Source organism: Chlorocebus sabaeus, chromosome 7 (assembly GCF_047675955.1).
Source record: "Chlorocebus sabaeus isolate Y175 chromosome 7, mChlSab1.0.hap1, whole genome shotgun sequence".
NCBI lineage: Eukaryota > Metazoa > Chordata > Mammalia > Primates > Cercopithecidae > Chlorocebus > Chlorocebus sabaeus.
In genome coordinates this window covers 55,195,225-55,222,193 of record NC_132910.1, presented here as the reverse complement: position 1 = coordinate 55,222,193, position 26,969 = coordinate 55,195,225, and the positions used below count along the sequence as shown (strand labels likewise).

The 26,969-nt window shown below is 35.1% G+C and overlaps 1 protein-coding gene across 1 annotated transcript in view; it reads left to right on the top strand.

Annotated features, from left to right (window-relative positions):
- Positions 1-606: 606 nt before the first annotated feature.
- Positions 607-26,969, top strand: part of TACR3 (tachykinin receptor 3) — a 100,906-nt gene continuing 74,543 nt past the window's right edge. Inside the window, exon 1 of the mRNA XM_007999433.3 lies at positions 607-1,518. Coding sequence (XP_007997624.2) covers positions 971-1,518 — 548 coding nt within the window. The 5' untranslated portion in view covers positions 607-970. The remainder of the gene's footprint in view (positions 1,519-26,969) is intronic.

Sequence of the window (26,969 nt, the reverse complement as noted above, 5' to 3'; positions counted from 1 at the left end):
GTGATTTACCCTCAGTGTGCTATGACATTCCATCCTGAGCAGAATCCTCCAGGAGAATCTGGAGTCTCCAACTGCCTGCTGGGAACGGGGTCAAAGGGACGGATTTCTAGTGATAGAGATACAGGAAGAGGGAAAATGGGTGGATATGGAAAGTGGGAGCGAGATGAAAAGGGATCTGAGACGAGAGAATATGAACACCAGAGCAGAAAGTTGAATGAAATTCAAAACTCAGAGACACCTAAAAACGTTTGCGGCTGACTGTGCCCACAGCCTGCAGCAGTCTACACTCATGCACACTCCGAAAAATCAGCAGAATCTTGCCCTTGCCTCATGGGTGAATGGTTCATTTGTGCAGGAAGGAACAGCCCCCAATACGTGTTTGAGAACAGGGACCTCAGCAAAATATCCTGAAGTTAAAAGGAGGCAAAACAATCTTGGAAAGATTTTGATTACAACTGAGGGAGTGCAGCCCTCCCTGCGCGGGTCAGCTTGCCAAGCTCCAGCTGCTTGTAGCGAATGAATGAAATGCAAAGGGCGGGATGGAGGGAGGGAGTGCAATTACAGCCAGCGAAGGGGATAGTCAGCTCCGCAGACCCCGCAACGTCACCGAAGCGTGGGACTCCAGGAGAGTATAAAGCGCGCCTGCAGCGCAGGATGCTCAGTTCTCCCGTCTGTGCCGGGCAGCTGGCGCCCTCGCTAGGTGTGGTGTGACGCGATAACCCTTAATCTCGGGAGGATCTCATTCTTTCTGCCTGCCAGAGCCGCAAGTTCCTCTGAGAAAGTGCGACTCTTGCCCCCTAGCACCTACTGCATCCTCTAACCAGCAGGGATTGCAGTATCTTTCAGCTTCCAGTCTTATCTGAACACCCCGGCACCAAAGTGACCAGAAGGCAGAGAAGAACTTCAGAGGAGTCTTGTCTTGGGCTGCTCGTGGGTGAGTGGGAAGATCCGTGACTGCAGATCGGTGGCGATGGCCACTCTCCCAGCAGCAGAAACCTGGATAGACGGCGGTGGAGGCATGGGTGCAGACACCGTGAACCTGACTGCCTCGCTAGCTGCCGGGGCTGCCACGGGGGCAGTTGAGACTGGGTGGCTGCAACTGCTGGACCAAGCTGGCAACCTCTCCTCCTCCCCCTCCGCACTGGGACTGCCTGTGGCTTCCCCCGCGCCCTCCCAGCCCCGGGCCAACCTCACCAACCAGTTCGTGCAGCCGTCCTGGCGCATCGCGCTCTGGTCCCTGGCGTATGGTGTGGTGGTGGCAGTGGCAGTTTTTGGAAATCTCATCGTCATCTGGATCATCCTGGCCCACAAGCGCATGAGGACTGTCACCAACTACTTCCTTGTGAACCTGGCTTTCTCCGACGCCTCCATGGCCGCCTTCAACACGTTGGTCAATTTCATCTACGCGCTTCATAGCGAGTGGTACTTTGGCGCCAACTACTGCCGCTTCCAGAACTTCTTTCCTATCACAGCTGTCTTCGCCAGTATCTACTCCATGACCGCCATTGCGGTGGACAGGTGAGGAGAGGACAGACAGAGAGGAAAGAGGGAGAAGGGAAAGAAAAGAGTTGGGTGGTGGGATAAGATTACAAAGGAAATGGTAACGTAATGGGGTCTACAAAAGTAAAGAGACTAAGAATTTTTGCTGAAAGGAGGACCCTAACCCATTTGTAGCCCTCGAGTGACTGAACAAGTTTCTGCTTCCGTGGCTTCCGACACTCAAGCCCTAAATCATTGAGCCTTACTAAGGATATCTAGAGGGACTGAAGAAGGTGAATGAGGGAGAGGTTAAAATGCCATTCCAAGTAGGGCAAACTTAGCCAGAAAACTTTAAGTACCAGCAAACTTTCTCAAATGACTTTTGAACAAAATTTATGTCATCTGTAAAGTGCACTTTTTGGCCTTCCTTCTCGCTGTCGGTCACTATTCTGGGCAGAGAAATGGTAAATGAGTCGCCTCTCCACCCTTCCTTCTTCTATCTGTTCCCCATCCTCATCCTTCCCTGTTCCCTAGTCTTGCCCCAAGGCCAGCACTGGTTTGGTCTCCCAATCACCGAGAACTAGTAAAGGCCACACACACTCTCCCAAAACTACTCTAATCTAGCAGTTTCCACCACATCTCTGATTAGATTTGATTTCCAGTAATCTGCAGAGGCTATGAACTGAGTAAACCCTGTGTCTGCAAGTGTGTAACCAAATTTTTAAAAACTGTGTGCACTTGCCTTCTCATATTGAACATTATGAAGTATAGGTATTTGTGGAAATACAATGGTGAATCCCTACCTGTTACTGAAGGCTGGCTGCACATTAATTCAACTATGTGGTGAAAATGAACCACAGCAGTTGATTTAAGTCTCAGCTTTGTGAAAGGCAGTTGCATGGAGGATACATGAGGGTGATCTCACTTTAACTTGAAGTCTCAATGCTCTTATTCATGCAAAGATAATTTTCAAACATTAACAAAACTATATCAAAATAAAAGGGAGATAGATATTAATTCTTATGACATTTCAGCTGCCATTATAATTTTAAAAATAAGAAAAAAAACAGATTATCTCCATAAGTTCATCTAAGTTCATCCTCCGTGTTTACTATTTTGAAATACTGAGCACTGAGGTATTAGTAACATATATCTCTAGAAAATATTTTCTTGTGCCAGGCCCAAAGGATTAAATTGAAGGAGTAGAGGTTAGTAGCCACTAACTAGAATAAACACAAAATCACACTTTTTAAAAAGCCTCTAAAATTGTCAATCTTCCCTTTCTCCTTTATCTCTGATTATCTACACATGTGCACCCCTTCATTTCTAGTATGTATAGGAGTGCAAAGAATGAAAACAAATCAGACTCCAGTTGGGAAATAAGTGAAATTGCCTCTAATCTTATTACACCAAGATAGAAATAAGTGTTCCTTTTGTTTGAGCAGCTTCCTTGCTTGTTTTGCTTTGGTTTTTTTTTGTTGTTGTTTGCTTGCTTGTTTGTTTTCTTTTTATTTCTTGTAGTATATGTTTTTTGATGTTTTGATTGGGGGAGAGGTATTAGCATATAATGTTATAAAATTCTTACAATCTTCTTGAAAGGTCAATGATGCAATATAAACTTTGAAGAAAATGTAAGTGCATGTGAAATCTGTATTTCAATTGTGAAGGGGAAAAAAAGGTTATATTTTTCTCTTTCCAATTTCTTCCTGCCAACATTTATGGATGGTCTTGGAGTTATTTTGAATAATCATTTAGTGCTATCTTATTACAGTCATTGGTTTGAATTAATGAATACTTTATTGTTAGTCTTTACTATTTCTTTATGTAAAACATTAATCACTAAAACTATTAACAAATTTAGAGTATACAATACGCTATAAAATCTGAAGCATACTCAGTTCTTGTACTGAAAATCTCTTTTAAAACTATTATTTAAAAGAACGTTCTTATTTGAGCAGTTGACAAAAAATACAGAAATAGAGAAAAGCTGGTTTAAAATAGTTTTTAAAAATAAAAAGTATACAAAATATAACAATTATTAAAACTCTCAATAGTTTGCCAGTTCAATAGTTTACCAATCTTTGTGCATTGGTGTCTTATCAAACATGAACTGTAAAAACTGACCCTGTGCTGTTCTCAGTCATTTTATAGGTTAAAGAAAACCCTTCTGAGGTTGACACCTGAATGACGTGGTATTTTCAATCATTTTATAGGATATATTTTATAAGTTAAAGAAAACCTTTCTGAGGTTGACACTGAATCATGCTGCCTTCTTCATGGACTTACTGCCTCATTTAGCTTAGAATATACTAAACAGTATATATTTCCCAATTTAGACTACAATTGAAGTGTGAAAACTTCAATTAATTAATTTTGAGTGTTTTCTATCCCCACTTAATATAAACTGAATTATATCAACCTACCCTAAATGGAAAATATATTCAGTTCACTTTGTTCCTCTGCCTAAAATCAAAAGACCCATGATCTTGAAAATAATTGCAACTTTGACTTGGGCACATATGGCTTTTTTTTCAGCTGTAGCAAAATGGTTGCAGCCTCTTATTGCTCTGAGAGATATTAGACCTGAAAAGAATGACAGATATTCCCTCAGTGAACACCCGTACCTTACAAATGGAGAACCTTAACCTAATGGTCACACAATTGTTATAATAAAAGGCATTGAGTTTTCCTGGAAGCATTCAGCACTCACTTTGTACTGGAAAAATTACTTACTTTCTGTTTTCACGATTTAAATAATATTAGTAAGTTTACTAGATTTGAGTGTAAGATCACCAGTTCTGGTCTTATTCTGAAGCAGATTAACTTCTGATTTGCTACAAAGTCCTGCAAAACTGTTTTCTAATTAGCCAGTAATCCATCTTCCAGTTATACACATTTCCTTCTTCCCTGGAAGTCTACTTTACCACTACCAGTATCTGTTGCCTCACCCCTATACCTCCAACACACACACACACACACACACACACACACACTCACAAGATGAAATTATTTGTCAATGAAGAGTTGATTTTCTCTCCACTATCCTTCCCAATTTGCCATTTTGAAAAATAACATTTAAATATAACACTTGCCTCAAAGATGATAAGCTTGTCCAAGATTATGCAGTAGAGCCAAGATTCAAATCACTGCACTTTGCTCCAGGGCCAGTGATTCTCTTCACCTCTACACTATTATGACACCTAACAAGTTGTGATGACTACAGGGTTTGATTAGACAAAGTCATTATCGTTAATCAAATCAGAATTTAGTACTTGTTTAAACTGTATATCTTACCTGTATATATAACATAACTTACAAATATATATATATATCCTATGTTTTACTTGAGAAAGTAGAAGCTAGAAAATCATTAATAGAACAGTTATTACAATACAAATATTGTGCTTTCTATTCATTTACGGCATATAGTACTTGATGTATGGTCATGTTAGAAAATAGTTACATATTTTCTTTCATTTTCTAAGCACATGCTTTGAGATTAGGTTAGAAATTATAGGAAGTTTTATTATAACATATAGAAATGAAAATTTCAGCACATATGATCCAGTATTTTCATGAGTATTTAATAAGTATTTTTTTAAAATCACATACACTGTTTCTTGTAATCCTTAAGGGAATGTGTTAGTCTGTTCTCACGTTGCTATAAAGATATACCTGAGACTGAGTAATTTATAAAGAAAAGACGTTTAATTGGCCCACAGCTATACAGGAAGCATAGTGGCTTCTGCTTCTGGGGAGGCCTCAGGAAACTTACAATCATGGCAGAAGACAAAGCAGGAGCAGTAGTGGTACATGGCAGGCACCAACAGGACCAAGAGAGAGAGGGGGAATGTGCCACACACATTTGTATAACCAGATCCCACAAGAACTCTATCAGGAGACAGCGCCAAGAGGATGGTGCTTCACCATTCATGAAGGATCCAACCCATGATCCAATCACCTCCCTCCAGGCCCCACTTCCAACATTGGGGATTATGACTGGACATGAGATTTGGGTGGGGACACAGATCTAAACCATATCAAGGAGTAATTACTGTTTTATCTAATTGTTCAAAAGCTTTAAGAAAGATAGTAAAAAAGATGTTATTGAAATCCAGTGGCATACCTTACATGAATAATTATTAAAAGGAGTGTTCACCGGGAGGCGGAACTTGCAGTCAGCCGAGATGGCGCCACTGCACTCCAGCCTGGGCGACAGAGCGAGACTCCGTCTAAAAAACAAACAAACCAAAAAAAGGAGTGTTCAAGAAAACTGCGTAAGAATAGTAATGGCCAAGTAGATAAAAATTGACCTTCTATGCTACCCTTTGTTGTTTTAAATTTATTTGGTAATCTTCTATCTTACTTTTTCATAAACCTGATTTATGCAAAGTACTCAAAGATCCCCTAGGAAGAGTTTTTGAAATTTATTCTGAACAAATACAAATATACAGTCATGAGAAATACTGCGGCCTTAATCTAGTAACAGGTTATCTAAATGTATTGTGGTAAATTTTGCATCATTATCAACATTATTGATATAAACTCTTTGCTAAATCTTTAAAAAATAATTTTTCAGTCTTTAATTTGAGTTCCCAGTGCAATATCCTTCCTCTGCACCCTAGGAAAAGTCACTGTCCATGCAGTTAACACTCTTTATTAGTGTTATAGTTATACTTGACTCACTATCACTAGTTACCTCAAATGATGAACTTTTTAACCTAAGATCAATTGTCACATATTTTTGAATTATTTACAAAATAGTAACTATAACTGTGGTAAAATTAACTTTCAGGAAACTTATCATAACTGTTTGACTTTTTCTAAAATTTGTAATTCTCATTCAAGAGTTTAAAAATATCCCATTTGCATCCACTAAAATTACTGCTCTAGTGAGTTGTCAAAGTTCAGTTAAAATTATAATGCCAAATCTTATAAAATTGTGAGCAAATAGTGAAAACAATAAATATATATTAATTGAATGGGTAATAAGATTATCACAGAATCATATATAATCAGAGGTCATTCTTTTATAACTAGCTGAACTCCGGCTGATATCAAGGTTACATTAACCTCAACGGAAAAGTGTATGTCAAACAAAAATTTACAGCATATTTAACAGGCATAAACATCCTTAATATATAATGTATTCTTATTTATTAAGGTAAAATAATAAATGTAAAATAACAAAAGACATAAACAAAATCCCCATTAAAAAAAAAAAGTCTAACAAGCATGAAACTATCATTTGCTTATATCCCATATTTTCATTTCCTTATGTGCTATTTGCTCTTCAAGCCACTCAAATCTCATTACTTTTCCCAACACTGTTCAAAGAGCCACTCTGAGAAATCCAGTGTACATTTCAGTCCTTGACTTCTTTGACCCGTGGGCAATATTCCTCACAGGTGGCTACTGCATGGAAGTCTCACCTCTTGGCTTCCAACTTTTCTGATATCCTTCCTCCTCAGCCTCTCTTCTATGGCTGTATTTCTGAATCTCTGCCTGTACATAATGATTAAATGCAGAAGTTCCTTTATGCTAAATTCTGGGCCTGTTTTTCTTCTTCTTTACTTCCTGTTTCCCCAAGCAATCTCATTCAGAATCATTTTATTTTCCACTGTGATTGAAGAGCTCCCTTTTTTTTTTTTTTCTGTCTAATTGATTTTCTTCTGGATTACAGACGCATAAGAATCTATACAATGAACAGACAAATATAAATGAATAAAAAATTAAGATTGGAGAAAAAGTACATAAATATAAAATAAGACCAGGTTGTTATATATATGAAGTCATGCCAGAGTAAATTTGTAAAGTAGACATTCTGGTCAAGCAGTCTTAATTTCTTATAAAAGTTAAACTTCAAATATGTCTCTGAGTCTCTTGATAATTATACAAAAAAAGGAAATAAAACTTTTAATATGCTTTACACTGTCTGTAAAGACAGTACATATACATTCCTTAAGTGCTAAAGAATTTCTGATACTTGAGTTTCAAGGAATTATTTGTATGAGTGAAAAGAAAACAATATCCTCAAGCACACTGTCATAAATGCAAAAGCAGGTTTCCTGTGGATTTTTATTTAGCATTCCACCGAGTTGGCCAAAGGCATGGTATGGAAGCAGAACTCAGTGAATGACATTTTCAGGTACTAAACATGTATCTGAGCAAAGTTTCCAGATGGTCTGGTTTGATACAAGGATAAAACTGCAAGAAAGGATAAAGCATATTTTCTACTGAAGTATCTTTTTTTCTCATTTGAAATTTGGATATAGCTTGGGAAGCAGATAACTCAAAGTTGTAATATGTGGCAAAAGGTCTTGGAATCAATTTTATCTCAGTCCCCAGTCACTGATCCTGATTCATCCTCCTTCCCAGTCTCATACTTAAACATATTTTTTCTTATTCATTGTAAAAGCCACATATTCACAGTGAAAAAACAAAAATATGTAAGTATTAGAAAGTTAAATTTAACTGTTACTCATATTTATCCTACCCCCTAAATATCACCAACTTATGACCGTCACATTCACATTGCAATGCTCACCCCGGCTTTTTATTATATATACTTTCTTTCTCTCTCTATGCACTCATGTATAGTACATTATATATATGCATATATACACATACACATACAGATACATTTTCTGTAATTATTAAAACAATATAACATTATTATGTCATATAAATTAACACGCTGTTATTAAACATTTATTTGACAAATTATAAATCTTAGATATACTTTGGCATCTGGATGTAGAGATTTGTTTTATTCTATAAAATTTAGTTCCATTTTTTAATAGATAAGTCATGTATTTGGCTTAAAACTCAAAGAAGCAAATAATTCACAAATATAAAATTCCATTGGTAACACTTCTTCGATGTGTGGTCATGTATACTCAATAACCTCCTTGACATTTCTACTTGGATGCCTGAAAGGCCCTTTAAATTCCACAAAACCCATCATCTTACCTCCAGATATTTTCCTCTTTCAGTGTTTCAATAAAAAGGGCAAGCATTCATCCAGTTCAAATAACTCACAAATCTATTACATTTTTTCTGCCTTTACTCCCACTTCCCTACTCCAAGCCATCCTCATATCTTTTCTGGTCTACTAAAATAGCCTAATTGGTCTCCCCACATCCAGGCTTAACCTACCCTAATGTGTTCATATGGCAACACAGAATTGTGTTTTCAAAACATACATGAGAAAATATTTTCCACACGCCTATTTAGAATCCTACAATGTTTCCATTGCACTTATGAGAAGAATAATATTCTTAATCCAGTACAATTTCATTAGATAATTCAACTGGCCTAAATCTCTGTTTCAACCACTCAGATCCTCTTTCAAGTTCGTAAATGTATGATCTTATTTTTTTGCCATAAAAGCTTTGAATACACAGTTTTCCTTCTCCCTCAAATTCTTTTCTTCCAATTCCTCATTAGCTAAACGTACTCCTCTTTTAGATAACTGTTCAAATGTCACTTTTACAGAGACACCTTCCATGATCCTCCCAATATAAATTAGCTGATTCCTTATAGATTCTCATAGCACATGACAATCATAACATTTTCATATTTATATTTATTTATTAAATACAAATTTTATGTTTATTTTTAAAACTATTTGATTGATAATTTGCTCCAAGAGACTTGTAAGTACCATAAAGACAGGCCCAATGTTCTTAGTCCCCTTTGCATTCTTATGCCTGTCATACTGGTTTGAACATAGTAAGGATGCACTCTGGATTGGTTAATAAATGAATTATAAAAGTAAATAAATGAATGAAAAGGCAATGAAATACCACTTTTTATGTAAGCAAAATGATAAGAGATTGGTAAGCATGCAATGAAACGGGCATTTTTACACATATTTTTATGAAATTGCAATTTTAACAGTTTAAAATTATCAATTACTATTTTATATAGTTTATCCTAACATTTGGGTATAAATTGGTAAAAATCTCTTAGGAGGGTAATTGTCAATTCATACATCCTTTGAGTCATTTGTTCTACTCAGGATTTCATTTTTAGGAAGTAATAATAGATTTTTAATAAAAACTCATATTTAAAGATAGTTTTCAAACCAAAATGCCAACAACTGAAAACAACTACAATTCCCAAGAAAATGATCTAACAAATTATAGAGCATCCAAAAATGAAATTTTATGTAGAAATAAAAAATTACATATTTGAATATAACCACAATTCTCCCAAGTCTCTGTGCCCTTGTGTATAAATATGGTAACATTAACATGAATATTTAAATTTCTTTGATTCATAACTTTTACTTATAAACCATTTCTTGCTATAGTGTCCTAATTATTTCAGAGTCCCTAGTGAGGATAGTCAGGCAGAGGATAATGATAAGAGTTTATCAGTAGTCTTCTTTAGCACTTGATATGGTTTGGCTCTGTTTCCCCACCCAAATCTCATTTTGAATTGTAACCCCCATAATCCCCATGTGTCAAGAGAGGAACCAGGTATGAGGTGATTGGATTATGGGGCTGGTTTCTCCCATGCTGTTTTTATGATAGTGAGTGAGTTTTCATACGATCTAATGATTTTATAAAACAGTTTTCCCTACTCTTGCTTGCTCTGTCTCACCTGCAACCATGTAAGATGTGCCTGTTTCCTCTTCCGCTGTGACTAAGTTTCCTGAGGTCTCCCCAGCCATGCAGAACTGTGAGTCAATTAAACCTTCTTTGTTTATAAATTACCCAGTCTCAGGTAGTATCTTTGTAGCCTTGTGTAAACAAACTAGTACAGCACTTCTACAGCAATGTCAACACTTCCATAAAGAGTATGACCATTTCACTGGAATAGGAAACCATCTCCTTTTCCATATTGCTGTTTTTAACACATTGCTTCCAAATCTGCAAGATTCACAGGTTACAAACTTTGCCCTCAGCATGACATTTTTGTGAAGCTTGTTTTATTCCAAATAGAATGTGGAAAAATATCTCATCCCTACATTTTGCTAAATGTATTACCAATTTCCTTTTTTTTTTTTTTTTTTTTTTTGAGACAAGAGTCTCGCTCTGTCGCCCAGGCTGGAGTGCAGTGGCGCGATCTCGGCTCACCGCAAAGCTCCGCCTCCCGGATTCACGCCCTTCTCTTGTCTCAGCCTCCCAAGTAGCTGGGACTACAGGCGCCCGCTACCACACCTGGTTAATTTTTTTTTTTTTTTTTTTTTTTTTTAATTTTGTAGTAGAGGCAGGGTTTCACCGTGTTAGCCGGGATGGTCTCGATCTCCTGACCTCATGATCCGCCCACCTCGGCCTCCCAAAGTGCTGGGATTACAGGCATGAGCCACTACGCCCGGCCATGTATTAGCAATTTCTTAATACCCAAAGTTCCTTCATCTTCTACTTGCAATTCTCTCTTCATAGGGTTCAGTTCTAAATCAAATGTCCAACATGAGAAATTATGCATACACGTTCTTCCCTATGCCTCATCACTCTGAGCATAAATCATTTTTATTAAGGTTTCCTCATTGATATATCAAATAAATACTGTAGAATAGACAACTGGGGTTTGCAGCTCCACCACTTCATTAGACATAGTCAGATTCTTAATCTAATTCTAGACTCAACAGGATTTTTAACACGTGAGAAATTTTTAGACCATGGATTTAACAGTCTGATATAATTTTATATATGCCATAAGGTGGATATGGATTGAATTTTCTCTGAATGTTGAGACTTTGGGTAACTTTATTTTCTTGTATAGTTTTCTTTTTTTAATCATCTACAACGAAATGCTGTTCTTTTTACACAAAACAAAATAACGTCAAATAATTGTTAATTAAAGTTCTGAGATGAGTGGTGGTGTGGTTGTATAATAGTGTAAATGTACTTATTGCCATTGAACTGTACACTTAAAATGGTTAAAATGGCAAACTTTATGTTATATATATTTTACCACAATAAATTTTAAAAACAATATTAATTAAAATGAACACCTTTAAAATATGATGACTGAGATACATGCAAAACAATCTGGACCCAAAAATAGGACAAATTGATTAAACTTTGTTTAAATACTTTTGAGGTATATGTTTTACAGGAACATTTTAAAAACACATTTGATGTCTGACATAGATTGTAAAGACAGTTCTGGCAAGAGAGTCCTGGTAACATCATAATATGTTGCAAGCAGTAAAATAATTTTCCCCAAAATTGTATAAGGAGACATCACCTGTTTGGAGTAATAGAAGCCTGCCTGGAGGCTACAGGGATAAATTAGCACAGTGTTTGTAGTGTTTAGTGTGCTATGTGATGCAGGATTTTAATATTTGCTTAAGTTCACTATTTTGAGCTTGTATTATCATCTATAAGATGTTTTTCCTTCACACCTATCCAAGTATCAAGACTACTTAAAATGATCTGTTATACACTCCTATAAGTAAGGGAAAATATGTCTATAATTATATCACTAAGCAACAGTGGGCCTAGTTGTGTTCTAGAGCCTGTTTAAACCAGCTAGAAGGAACCAGTTGTGCACATTTCTTCCCAACTGGAATACAAAGTAGTATTCGATGATACTACTTTGATAGCTTGAAGTCGTGGGAGAAGTATTTACACCACAGAAATCTGGAAATACTACAATCAGGAGTTGTGTTTTTTGTTGTTTATCCAGGAGTACCTGTGGTTAAAAACATTTACAGCATGTGACTCACTGTTTGTGTATTCACTCATTCAACAGATATTTCTCAAGTACCTTGTAAGTACTAGATGTTGTATAGGTATGGGGCACACTGAAATAAACAAAGTAGATATGGCTCATAATTCCATGAAATTGTATATAATAGTTAATACCTCTAGTTTAAAACCCTTGTCTGTAATCCAGAATTTTTAATACAACAACCTACTCAACATCTCCAGCTGAGTGTCTGAGGGTCATCTCAGATTTACACATCCAAAACAGAGTTCTTGATGTTCCTCTAAAATTTACTCCTACTGCCGTCTTCTGAGGTCAAAATATGAGCCTCAGGTCAAAACTCCAGGAAACATCCTTGGCTCATCTCATCTTTCATACATATCTAATCCATCACCAAATCTAGTCATGTCTACTTTCAAATTATATGTTGAATCTAATCACTTAAGACTCCTACTGCTGCCATCTTAGTCAAAGCCAATATCATTTTTCACCTAAATTACTACAATACTCACCTAACTGGTTTTCTTACCCCTACTCCTGTTCCCCTTTAGTTTGTTCTCAATGCAACAGCCAGAGTGAACCTATTAGCAATGGACTTATAATATATCTCCTCTACAAATCATTCAATAGCTCCTTAGCTCTCTCAGGGTAGAAAATGAAGTTCTTACACTGACTTACAAGAATTTAGACTAGTTGGTCCTTTGTTACTCTGTAATCTTTTCTATTACTACCACTTCCCCACTGTGCTCCACCATCACCATTCTCCATCATTTTATCAGCATACTAGGCAAGTTTCCACCTCAGGACCTTGCACTCTGTAGGAAATATTCTTCCTCCAAACAGCTATGTTGTTCATTCCCTATATTGCTTCTGGACCCTGACTATCATATAAAATTGCTTTATTTTTATAACATGTATCACCTCCTAAAATGCTATGTAATTGGACTACTGTAATACTTTTGCCTCTCTCCCCTATAGTGTTAGAAGTTCCATGAAAACAAGGCTTGACTTGTGTATGAACTAAATGAATGAATAATAAGTAGAGTGCATGGTAACTATGAGAACACATAACAAGGGAGAGTGTATTTATTGTGTTAGAACAGAAAAACAGAAGTTGTAAAAGTGTTTTTGTTTATTTTTAATTTTTAATTGTATGGGTACATAATTATACATATTTATGGGGGTACATGTGATTTTTTATACAGTCATATAATGTGCAATGATCAAGTCAGGGTAATTGGGGTATTCATTACCTCAATTTCTTTGTCATTTATTTGGTTAGGAACATCTCAATTCCGCTCTTTTATTTTATTTTAAAATATGCAATGGATTGTTGCTAACTATAGTCACACTGTTATGTTTTTCAGCTTCTAGTAACCATCATTTGACCAGATGAGTTCATTATTAAAAATTTTTAGTTCTCACTTATGAGTAAGAACACATGAAATTTGTCTTTTCTGTGCCTGGCTTATTTCACTTAACATAAAGTCCATCAGTTCCAGAAGTGTTTTTAATGTTCTTTATTTTACAAAAAAAAAAAAAAAGAAAGAAAGAAAGAAAAGAAAATATCCTCTGATACATTGTCAGTGTTGCTAATATTAAATTTTAAAAATCATATAAATACTCTACATAATCTCATGGATAATGATCACCTTCAAATTAAGGTGAACCATCAATGGAGAAAAAGATTTGAGACTTTTCAAATGAGCATAAATAGCAATTTTGAGGAAATCAAACAAAAGATGCTAGGCACTTATGAAATTGAATATTTTTAATGTATAAGTACTATTAATCCAAATCCCAGGTGTATAAATGAATTAAATTTTTAAAAGTCATAGTACTATGTGTATTGACTTTTATACTTTCAAAATAAATGCATATGTAAAAGTTTTTTTTCCAATAGCTAACTACATGATGTAAAATACATTCAAATTTCTTTAATTACTAATTATGATTTCATTAGCTTAAAATGCTATATTTGTTAAAATTGTAAGTTAAATATATCTTCCACAAAGGTTTACATAATCTAGTTTCATATTGAAGACAGCAGTATTTCAGAATCAAACAATAGTAGTATAATTCAATATTATCTTTTAAAATAACAGAATGTAATATCTTTCCTACATAGGAAATTACTGGCAATCCCCGTTCACCATTCACAGAGCAATTGCTGATGAAACCTTGAAAGAGCAGGAGTGAAACAGGACTCCTTGGAAACAAAAAGATACTAGTTTTAAAATTTTAGTTCACAAATAGAATACTTATACTAAAGATAGAATAAATATTTATTTGTATTAAAAGTTATCAAGTTTAAACATATACATCTCACTGCACACAAATTTGAGTTACCAATGTTTAGTTAAATAACACAAGTGCCGGCCAGGCACAGTGGCTCACACCTGTAATCCCAGAACTTTGGGAGGCCGAAGTGGGTGGCTCACAAGGTCCAGGAGACCAAGACCATTTTGGCTAACACGGTGAAACCTTGTCTCTACTAAAAATACAAAAGTTAGCCGGGCATGGTGGCAGGCGCCTGTAGTCCCAGCTACTTGGGAGGCTGAGGCAGGAGAATGGCGTGAACCCAGGAGGCGAGCTTGCAGTGAGCTGAGATTGTGCCACTGCACTCCAGTCTGGGTGGCAGAGCAAGACTCCATCTCAAAATAAATAAATAACACAAGTGCCCCCAACAACATAGCTCACATTTCAGTTACCATGTCATATTAACTCACATTTCAGTTACCATGTCATATTAACTCACACATTAACTGTGAGTGTTTGCATAAAAGACAAACTTAACTGCTAGCTTTTCAGTCTATGAACCCCTCTACAAATAACAGATTAACATCATAATCAGTGAGCAATCACATTCCTTCTTTCAAAATCTGTCACCGATTGGTTACTGATCTGTTCATTCAGTTCATGCACAAACAGAAAAGCACATAGTTGTATTGCCCAAGTGCTTTCCAGTGATAAACTCACATGCCATTTTTAAAAATGACTCATCAAGGCCTGGAGCAGGGGCTCACTGCTGTAATCCCAGTGCTTTGGGAGGCAGAAATGGGAGGATCACTTGAGACCAGGGGTATAAGGTTACAGTGAACTATGACTGCACCACTGCATGCCAGTCTGGGTGACAGAGCAAGAACCTGTCTCAATAATAATCATCATCATAGCTAAAGAAAGAGGGACTGGTCAGCAAGATGAAAGTAGAGTGAAGAAATTAACAGAATTGAGAAGTGATAATGCTGAAAGTAAAATTTGAATCCAATGTAAACGCAGTTATGGAAGAATAACTGATGGAGGGAATGTTGATACTTTCACTCTTCAGATTCTAGATTTTCAGACTGAGGGAATTATGCAAGGTGAACTTATCAACCTAAAAGAAGAAACTGGTAGTAACAAACGGGTGAAGCTGTCATAGAGGAAGTGGCATCAGCAAAAATCTTCACATAAAAAAAAAAAACTCTTCAAGATAGTTCACCACTTTGAAAGTGCAAAGGATAAAATGTTGGAAGATAATTCAAATTTAGAAAAAAGGAGAATGCTTTGCCAAAGCATAGAAATGATGCTTGCTCTGCATAATTTTATATGGCAAGAAGGCGGCAAATTCTATTCAAACTATTTGTGATACATTTTTTTACAGAGAAATGAAACATTTTATTTCTCATTTTTTCTAATGTTTTAAAATTATATTCTACAAAAATGTTTTTCTGTTTTTCATTTCTCTGTGTATTTATAACTAAGAGTAAGAGAGTTTTTGATATTTTAACAAAAATTTTAAAGATTACAGGAAAATTATATCTTTTCCCAGTGATTATTTAGATCACTTTGCACGGTCTCAGTTTATATGATCATTTTTATTTCCAAGTACCATTTTGCAAAGCAAAGACTACCTATAGGTAAAAAAAAATCACAGCCTAATTGCCTAAGTTTGGTAATTAATAGATACTCTTTTCTCAGACTTCCACACCATTTAGCTCATTGATATAGATCATTCTATTTACCAAACATTGTAACTTACTGAAAATACCTCTGTCAGAGATATAATTATATAGGTTTCTAAATAGAATAAAAAAGAAAACAAGGGAGAAAGAAAACAGCTACCAGAAAAGGTAACCTAGAGAGTGTGGATGGCTAAATAATGAAAACTATTAACACACAATTTCAAAAAATAAGCATGGGATCATCTAAGTGGATTCTGAAATAATTTGTGATAACTCAATACCCATTCCTGACAGAATTCTTGGCGAACTACAATATACGGTATTTCTTAAGATAATAAACAATATTTATCTCCAGATATAATATGTGAGAACTATATGAAGTATAGTTCTCTCTCACAGAGAGAGAGAGAGAGAGACAGACAGACAGACATATCTATATCCTGTGGACCTTTGAGCAATGCAGGATTTAGGGGCACTGAGCCCTGCACAGTAAAATAAATTGTGTATAATTTTGAGCCCCATGACACTTTACCATTTACTTCACTGGAAGCCTTACCAATAATATAAACAGTCAACACATATTGTATTCTTATGATAAAGCAAGCTAGAGAAAAGAACATATTATTAAGAAAATCATAAGGAAGAGAAAATACACTATTCATTGAGTGAAAGTGGGTCATCATACAGGTCTTGATTCTCATCATCTTGTTGAAAAGGCTAAGAAGGAGGAGGAAGAAAGGGGATTGATCTTGCTGTCTTTATTCTCATCATCTTGTTGAAAAGGCTAAGAAGGAGGAGGAAGAAAGGGGATTGAGCTTGCTGTCTGAGAGGTAGCAAAGGGAGAAGTGGAGGAGGTGGAAGGAGAGGCAGGAGAGACAGACATACTCAGTGTAATTTTACTGAAAACAATCCGTGTATAAGTGGACCTGTGCAGTTCAAACTCATGTTGTTCAAAGATCAAACATACTAGAAAATAGAAAACATATACTGAAAAGATTAAATGGTAAAAGTATACCAGTTATTTTTAGTTTCACTGTAATTCCAGTAAAACCATAGTAGAAGTTTCATAGAACTTAAATTATTGTCTAAAAGTTTTCTGATTATAAGCTACTGAGATTAACCAAGAAATATTTACTACTAATAAAAAATAATAATGAAGAAAATTGTCCAATGAGTTAGGAAAATACTATAAAATTATAATAAATGAAAACATTTGGAATTTGAAAAAGAATCCACAGTCAGATTGATTGTTGATATCAATAATTATATGTAAATATGTAAGAAGTTCAAATCTAGGATTATGTCTTCCTGTGAATTGATCCCTTTCATCATTATCAAATGTCCCTCTCTATGTTTAATAATACATGCCTTAAAGTCTAATTTTTATGCTACTTACATAGCAAATCTTTTCTTCTGGTTAGTGTTTACATGTTAAACACCTTTTTACATAAACATCTTAATACCAAGTTCATTACACATGAACTTCTTTGATATACTATAATCAAAAGCAAGGTTGGCTGCTTGCTATGTATAAAGCCGGTAAACAAGGGTGAAGTGCAGCAGAAGGAAAGTGACCTTAATCTAGACTCATCCATAGGGAAATTTCCAGGGCTAGTGCCTTAAAGAAATCATTTCAAACTTTAGGTTGGGGAGAGGGGCTGAAAAAGGGAACTTGGAATGGGAAGCATGTGGGAGTTGTGCTGGGTACAAAGTCTGTGTGTCTTATTCCGGTGGCTATCTTGAGTTGCAGTCCACCTGGAACACAGGCTGGCATTATCTCAACAATGGCTGGGTTGTTGACTAACTATCATGAAGTAATCTTCAGAATTTTGCAACTGGGTCTCCATGCTTGGTGTGTCTCAAGATTAGCCCCTGGAACTCCCAAGTAAGCACACAGATAAGTGTGCATGGTGTAAGCTTCACAAGCATACAGTTAGATAAATGCGCATGATATAAGCTTACCAAGCATACAGTTAGATAAGTGTGCATGGTGTAAGCTTCCCAAGCATACAGTTAGATGAGTGTGCATGGTGTAAGCTTCCCAAGCATACAGTTAGATAAGTGTGCATGGTGTAAGGAAGTGTATGGTGGGAAAGGGAGGGACGTAGAGTTTTAAAAAGTACACTTCAAGGCTATATTTTAAGACTAAGGAGGGAAAAATAGGTTTCCGAAATTTGCTTCAAGTCTTGAGACTAGGAGGAAAGGAAAAAAAAAAATTTAATGTGTTTTGAACCTAAGCTGCTTGGTTGCAGTATGAGATAATTACAAAGTAAGTACCACAAACAAACAAGAAAAGTATAATTTCCCAAAATATGAAATTTGGAATTTAGCTAATTATTGGAAATAAAGTTAGAATCCTACTTTTAACTGAACACTAATATAAATATCTCATAGAATAAACTGTAGTGATAAAAATCATAAAAAACAAAAATATTATCATTAAACTCTTCATTTTACCTAAGAAAAAAATCTCTAAACATAAGAGCATCAGAATACAGGGAAAAACATTGATTAATCTGACTATATAAAACTATATAACCAAAGCATTATATTAAGCATAATTAGATGATAAAGCAAATCTTTAAGTATTTATGATTAAATGAAATACACAATTAATATTTTAACTTATAATTAGTTCTTATGAATCAATATGAAAATATCAATAGAAATATGCAAAAGATGATAATTTTAGAAAAATAAAATGGTCACATAGACAAAACATTTTTACAATAATTAAAGAAATGCACATTTACCTAAAAATAGGCAACCATATTTTATGGTAATGCAACGATGACGAAAGTCAGAGAAGTGAGTATTCTAATGCTCTGCTGGAGGAAATAGAAATCAGAACAACCATTTGAGAAATTATTTGGCAATTAGTTCACTGAAATACTAATTCTTTTTGACACGGCAGCTTCACCTCTGTGTCAAATAAAATAAAAATAAAGATGTTTGCCCATAAAAAATAAAGATGCAAAGAAATATTGTATTGTTTGTAAATTTTTAACAATACAGTTTCAAAATAGACTTCTATGTACATGTTTTAAAATATACATTAATCAGTGATATAAAATAATGTTTTCAGGATGTTGATATGCAAAAAGACATACAGTAAAATGATATAATGATATGCATAATATTTGCATATGCAAAAGAAAATAGTGAAAGGAAATGAAAAATGAACCAGGATGTTTAGCAATGCTGTCCTTTAGTGGCAGTATTATGGAGAACTTGTATTTTCTTATGTATATTTTTCTGTATTTCAAAAGTATAGATTTAATAATGAGAAGGAAAATGTAACTTGTTTGTAAAGCAGGATGAGAGTAATCCACTGTTGCATTTTGTACAATGACCTGAATGTTCACATGCTTTCTTATTAATATGTTATTCTATTGGTGATTTACTCATAGAAGCCTGGTCAATAGCTCTCCCTTAGCAGTAACCTGGCCCCTCAGAACTCACACTGAGGCTCACTGCATGTATTCATTTCTGTTAGTCACTGGAGTTATGTAATATACCATATCTAATGACACAGTATTTTCTATTTATTTGCTATCTGGATATGGCTCTACTAATTGGATTTGTAAATGTTTAAGGAAAAACACTTTGGCAACACAGGTACACATAACATTTCAAAATAAATAGAATTGTTGCCATTATCTGATGGTGATGAAACTCTCCTCTTAATTACAGCAAGTTGGTTAATCATGTTGTTCAAATCTTCTTTATCTTTACTAAGTTTCATTATTATTGTTATTTTGCCTTCCTGTTTTACTGGCTACTGAGAGTGGTATGTTATAGTGCAACTATGATTGTGGATTACTTCTCATCTTAATTCTGTCAAGTTTGCACTGTACATCTTGAAGCAACATTAATTAAAATCTAGGATTGTTATGTCTTCCTGTGAATTGATCCCTTTTATCATTATCAAATGTCCTTCTTTATATTTAATAATACATGCCTTGAAGTCTAATCTTTATGATATTTATATAGCAAATCTTCTCTTCTGATTAGCGTTTATGTGGTAAAACTTTTTACATAAACATTTTAATATCAAGAACGTCTAATATAAGAAATCACAAATTTGATTTCATGGTAATGAATCATGTAAATTCCAATCACATAATTTTATTTTTTCATTCATACACAGTAAAATTTATTTTGATTGATGTACAGATTTAAGATTTTTTTTATTATTATATACTTTAAGCTCTAGGGTACATGTGCACAACTTACAGGTTTGTTACATACATATACATGTGCCATGTTGGTGTGCTGCACCGATTAACTCATCATTTACATTAGGTGTATCTCCTAATGCTATGCCTCCCTCCTCCCCGCTCCCCACAATAGGCCCTGGTGTGTGATGTTCCCCTTCCTGTGTCCAAGTGATCTTATTGTTCAATTCCCACCTATGAGTGAGAACATGCAGTGTTTGGTTTTCTGTTCTTGTGATAGTTTGCTGAGAATGATGGTTTCCAGCTGCATCCATGTCCCTACAAAGGACACGAACTCATCCTTTTTTATGGCTGCAGTATTCCATGGTGTATATGTGCCACATTTTCTTAATCCAATCTGTCACTGATGGACATTTGGGTTGATTCCAAGTCTTTGCTATTGTGAATAGTGCTTCAATAAACATATGTGTGCATGTGTCTTTATAGCAGCATGATTTATAATCCTTTGGGTATATACCCAGTAATGGGATGGCTGGGTCAAATGGTATTTCTAGTTCTAGATCCTTGAGGAATTGCCACACTGTTTTCCACAATGGTTGAACTAGTTTACAGTCCCACCAACAGTGCAAAAGTCTTCCTATTTCTCCACATCCTCTCCAGCACCTGTTGTTTCCTGATTTTTTAATGATTGCCATTCTAACTGGTGTGAGATGGTATCTTATTCTGGTTTTGATTTGCATTTCTCTGATGGCAAGTGATGATGAACATTTTTTCATGTGTCTGTTGGCTGTATGAATGTCTTCTTTTGAGAAGTGTCTGTTCATATCCTTTATCCACTTTTTGATGGGGTTGTTTGTTTCTTCTTGTAAATTTGTTTGAGTTCTTTGTAGGTTCTGGATAGTAGCCCTTTGTCAGATGAGTAGATTGCAAAAATTTTCTCCCATTCTGTAGGTTGCCTGTTCACTCTGATGGTAGTTTCGTTTGCTGTGCAGGAGCTCTTTAGTTTAATGAGATCCCATTGGTCAATTTTGGCTTTTGTTACCATTGCTTTTGGTGTTTCAGACATGAAGTCCTTGCCCATGCCTATGTCCTGAATGGTATTGCCTAGGTTTTCTTCTAGGGTTTTTATGGTTTTAAGTCTAACATTTAAGACTCTAATGCATCTTGAATTAATTTTTGTATAAGGTGTAAGGAAGAGATCCAGTTTCAGCTTTCTACTTATGGCTAGCCAGTTTTCCCAGCACCATTTGTTAAATAGGGAATCCTTTCCCCATTTCTTGTTTTTGTCAGGTTTGTCAAAGATCAGATGGCTGTAGATGTGTGGCATTATTTCTGAGGGCTCTGTTCTGTTCCATTGGTCTATATCTCTGTTTTGGTACCAGTACCATGCTGTTTTGGTTACTGTAGCCTTGTAGTATAGTTTGAAGTCAGGTAGTGCGATGCCTCCAGCTTTGTTCTTTTGGCTTAGGATTGTCTTGGCAATGCAGGGTCTTTTTTGGTTCCATATGAACTTTAAAGTAGTTTTTTCCAATTCCGTGAAGAAACTCATTGGTAGCTTAATGGGGATGGCATTGAATCTATAAATAACCGTGGACAGTATGGCCATTTTCACAATATTGATTCTTCCTATCCATGAGCATGGTATGTTCTTCCATTTGTTTGTGTCCTCTTTTTTTCACTGAGCAGTGGTTTGTAGTTCTCCTTGAAGAAGTCCTTTACATCCCTTGCAAGTTGGATTCCTAGGTATTTTATTCTCTTTGAAGCTATTGTGAATGGAAGTTCATTCATGATTTGGCTCTCTGTTTGTCTGTTACTGGTGTATAAGAATGCTTGTGATTTTTGCACATTGATTTTGTATCCTGAGACTTTGCTGAAGTTGCTTATCAGCTTAAGGAGATTTTGGGCTGAGACAATGGGGTTTTCTAAATACACAATCATGTCATCTGCAAACAGGGACAATTTGACTTCTTCTTTTCCTAACTGAATACCCTTGATTTCTTTCTCCTGCCTGATTGCCCTAGCCAGAACTTCCAACACTACATTGAATAGGAGTGGTGAGAGAGGGCATCCCTGTCTTGTGCCAGTTTTCAAAGGGAATGCTTCCAGTTTTTGCCCATTCAGTATGATATTGGCTGTGGGTTTGTCATAAATAGCTCTTATTATTTTGAGATATATTCCATCAATACCGAATTTATTGAGAGTTTTTAGCATGAAGGGCTGTTGAATTTTGTCAAAGGTCTTTTCTGCATCTATTGAGATAATCATGTGGTTTTTGTCTTTGCTTCTGTTTCTATGCTGGATTACGTTTATTGATTTGCATATGTTGAACCAGCCTTGCATCCCTGGGATGAAGCCCACTTGATCATGGTGGATAACTTTTTGATGTGCTACTGGATTTGGTTTGCCAGTATTTTATTGAGGATTTTTGCATCGATGTTCATCAGGGATATTGGTCTAAAATTCTCTTTTATTGTTGTATCTCTGCCAGGCTTTGGTATCAGGATGATGTTAGCCTCATAAAATGAGTTAGGGAGGATTCCCTCTTTTTCTATTGATTGGAATAGTTTCAGAAGGAATGGTACCAGCTCCTCCTTGTACCTCTGGTAGGATTCGGCTGTGAATCCATCTAGTCGTGGACTTTTTTTGGTTGGTAGGCTATTATTGCCTCAATTTCAGAGCCTGCTGTTAGTCTATTCAGGGATTCAACTTCTTCCTGGTTTAGTCTTGGGAGAGTATAAGTGTCCAGGAAGATTTAAGATTTTTAATGCATGGGTAGTTCATATAACAACCATCACAGCCAGGACACAGAACAATTTCATCACAACAAAGGAAAGCCTTTATGCTCTTCTTTGTATTCACAGCCTCATTCTGACCTAAAACCTGGGAATTACTGATCTATCTGCTACCACCGCAGGCTGATCTTTTTGGGAAAGTGTTATATTAATATAACTATTCAACATGTAACCTTTGAGACTGGCTACTTTCACTGACCACAACATCTCTGAGATTATCCAAGTTAATTCGTGTATCAAGAGTTTGTTTCTTTCTATCCCTGAGGGTATTCCATTGTATGGCTGCCCCACAGTTTGTTTACAAATGACATTTGGGTTGTTTCTAGTTTTGTGCAATGAATAGAGTTGCTGTAAGTGTTCATGTATGGGTTTTTTGTGTGAACAGAAGTTTTCATTTCTCTAGGGTAAGAATATAGGAGTGAGATTGCTGGATTGTATAGAAAACATATATTTAACTTTATAAGAAACTATACTACCATTTTGTATTCATACCAGCAGTGTGTGAGAGTTGCGCTTGTTCCAAATTCTAACCGTCAACTGATACTGTCAAAGTTTCTAATTTATTTACTTTTTAGTTGACGTTATAAAATTGTATCTACCTATCGTGTGCGACATAATTTTTTAGTTGACATTATAAAATTGTGTGTACCTATCGTGTGCGACATAATTCTATATACCCTGTGGAATGGTTAAATATAGCTGTAGAATGGTTAAATATAGCTAATAGACAAATGCATTACCTCACATAGTTGTCATTTTTGTAGTTTCTCTTCAGAATAAATACATCTTTGATTGTTTAAAACGTTGAGACTTATTTTATAGCCTAGAGAGGCCTATCCTGGAGAATGTTGTATATTCCCTTGATTAGAATATGTATTTTGGTGCTATTAGGTTGAGTGTTCTATAAATTACAGGGCTAATAGGTGAATAATGTTCACATCTCCTACACTCTTGCTGATTTTCTAATTGTTCTATTAGTAAAAGTGGCTTATTGACATGTATAACTATTCTTGTTGAATTGTCTATTTCCCTTTTGTTCTGGTTTTGCTTCATGCATAGTGATGTATATTGAAGGTCTCTTGTTAGAGGCATATATGTTTGTGTCTGTATATCTTTCTAATGAGTTCCTAGTTTGTCTCTAGTAACTTTTTGTCTTAAAGTCTATTTTGTCTGATATTAACATAGCCACTTCATTTCTTGTATTTTTACTCATTTACTCTCATTTAATGTTTGCATGGTATGTTTTACATTCAACATACTTGTGTATTTGGAGTTTAATTTATGTCTTCATATGGATTTGAGAAACCATTTGATGTTGCTTTCTTTCTGCCTGAAGAACATCCTTTTTAGAGTGTAGTACAAGGCAGGTTTAATCATAACAAATTTTCTCATTTATTTGTCTTGGAATTCTTTATTTCAACTTGTTATCGAAAGACATTTTGACAATTTTCTCTTTTATACTTTTAATATTCCATCTCATTGCCTTTTTCTTTTGGCTTTCATTGTTTTCAATGAAAAGCCATCTGTTAATTTCATTATGGCTCCCTTGCAAGCAATTAATTACTTTTCTCTTGTCAGTTGCAAGGATGTTTTGTTTTGTGTTGTTTATTTTTTGTTTCACTTTCAACACTGCAATTGTGATGTGTCTAGGAGTGAATCTTTGCATTTATAATAATTTGAATTTGTTGAGCTTTTGAAATTTGTGGATTATTGTTCTTCATCAAATATAGGGAGTTTTCAGTAATTATTTTCTAAAAATATTTTTGTTCCTTTCTTTTTCCTCTTCTTCTGGGACTCCCATCATGCATATGCTTGTGTATTTAATAGAGTCTCACAAGTCTCTTAGGCTTTGTTCATTTTTCTTTAAATTTTCCTTGGTAAATTTTTTTCCTGTTTTCAGATTGAAAAATCTCTATTGATCTACCTTTAAATTCCTTGATATTTTCTCCTGCTAAATCAAAAATATTTAGAGGTTTTGTTGTTGTTATTGCTATACTTTTCAATTGCAGAATTTCCTTGTAATTCTTTTTGTAATTTCTATATCTTTAATAGTCTCTATTTGATGAATCATTGCATTATTGGTCTATTATTAATTTTTAAAAAGCTTTTCTTTAGTTCTCTAAACATATTAATGATAACTGCATTGGAGTATCTGTCTGCCAAGTCCAACTTCTAGGCCCTCTCAAAAATAATTTCTAATGACTGCATTTATCTCTGCATATGGGTCATATTTTTTGTCTCTTTCATGTGCCATAATTTTCTATCAAAAACTATACATTTTATATAATATAATGTAACAACTATGAATTCTATTTTTCCCACTCCACCTTGGGGTTTACTGTTGTTATTTTTTGTTTGTTGTTTATTTATTTAGTGACTTGTGTGTACTAATTTTATGGAGTATTTCTTTGACAGTTTGTTGTCCATGGTACCACTACTCAGATTTTTTCTTGTGTTTATATTTAAGTCTGGTTTCTAAAGGTTTACCTCTGAGTCAGCTTAGTTAGTGGTTGTTCAACCAGTCGATGACTAGTCAGAGATTGTGATTACATATCTTGAACTAGTAAGACTCTACTATTTGCCATTGGATCTGTGTCATGGGAATGCTTATAAAATTCAGAAAGTTTACAAGTCTGCCTCACATTCATCCAGGGTCTAGTACCTCTGAAGACTTTTTCTGTCTTTCCTAAGTGGCACAGCCCTGTGCATGCATCAACCTTCCAGATCAGCAGGGAGTCTAACAAAGCCTTACTTGACTGTCTCTTCCCCTGAATTATCCTGTTAAATTTATAAGTAGACTGCAGATTTGTTGCTTTCTCCAACTAACAGTGTTATATTTTAACCACTGATTGTTTTAACAACTGAGATGAGATCTCTATTATTTTCAACAAAAACTCTAAGTAAGAGTTTTTCCATTCTTTTCACTAAACAAAGTCAGCCCCCTCCAGCAGGGCAGCAGAGCCAGTATTTCTCACAGATGTCCCCACCCACACAGGGCAGAACTTTCACACTGTGGACCTGGGGAAGGGAGAGGTAGACATGGAATCTACTTGCTCTTACAGAGATTCACTAGCTTTAATGAATGCTTGTTAACTTATATGGTCTTTGTTTAATTTTCAGAGACTTTCAATAGTTAATTTTGATCATTTTGTCTTTTTTGGTTTTGGGGGAGAAGATATTTGGAGTTCCTCACACCATCATTCTGAGAGTATACTTTATTGTGAAGTGTTTAGAGTTATTTATATATTCTGCATATGAGTACGTGATTTGTCAGGTATGTGATTTGCAAATATCTCCCAGACTGTGGCTTATTTTTCCACTCTTTTCACAAGGTATTGTGCAGAGCAAAAGTTTTTTAATTTTGATAAAGATTAATTTGTCAATATTTTTGCTCATATGAACTGTGTTTTTGTTGTCATGTCCAAGAACTATTTGCCTATGTCCAGGTTACAAAGATTTCCTCCTAGGTTTTCTTCTAAATAGTTTGTTGTGTTAATTTTTTACTTTTAGATGTATGATACATTTTGAATTAATTTTTGTAAGTCTTAGCTTGAGCTCAATGTAAAATATTTTTAGCATACACATATCCAATTGTTTTAAAATATTTGTTGAAAAGACTATCAATTATTCATTTAACTGCCTTTATACCTTTGACAAAAGTCAGTGGGCTATATTTGCATACATCTGTTTCTAGACTCTAGATCCTGTTTCATTGTTCTATGTCTTTACCAAATCCATACTGTATTGTTACTGCTGCACAGAAGTTCTCAAATGTGATAGAGTGATTCCCCCAACTTCAATCTTCTTTTGTAAAGTTATTTTTTTCTGTTCCACTTTTAACCTATTTAATATACATTTTATTTTATTATTTATTTTTTTAAATTTTTTTTTTACTTTTTTGAGATGAAGCC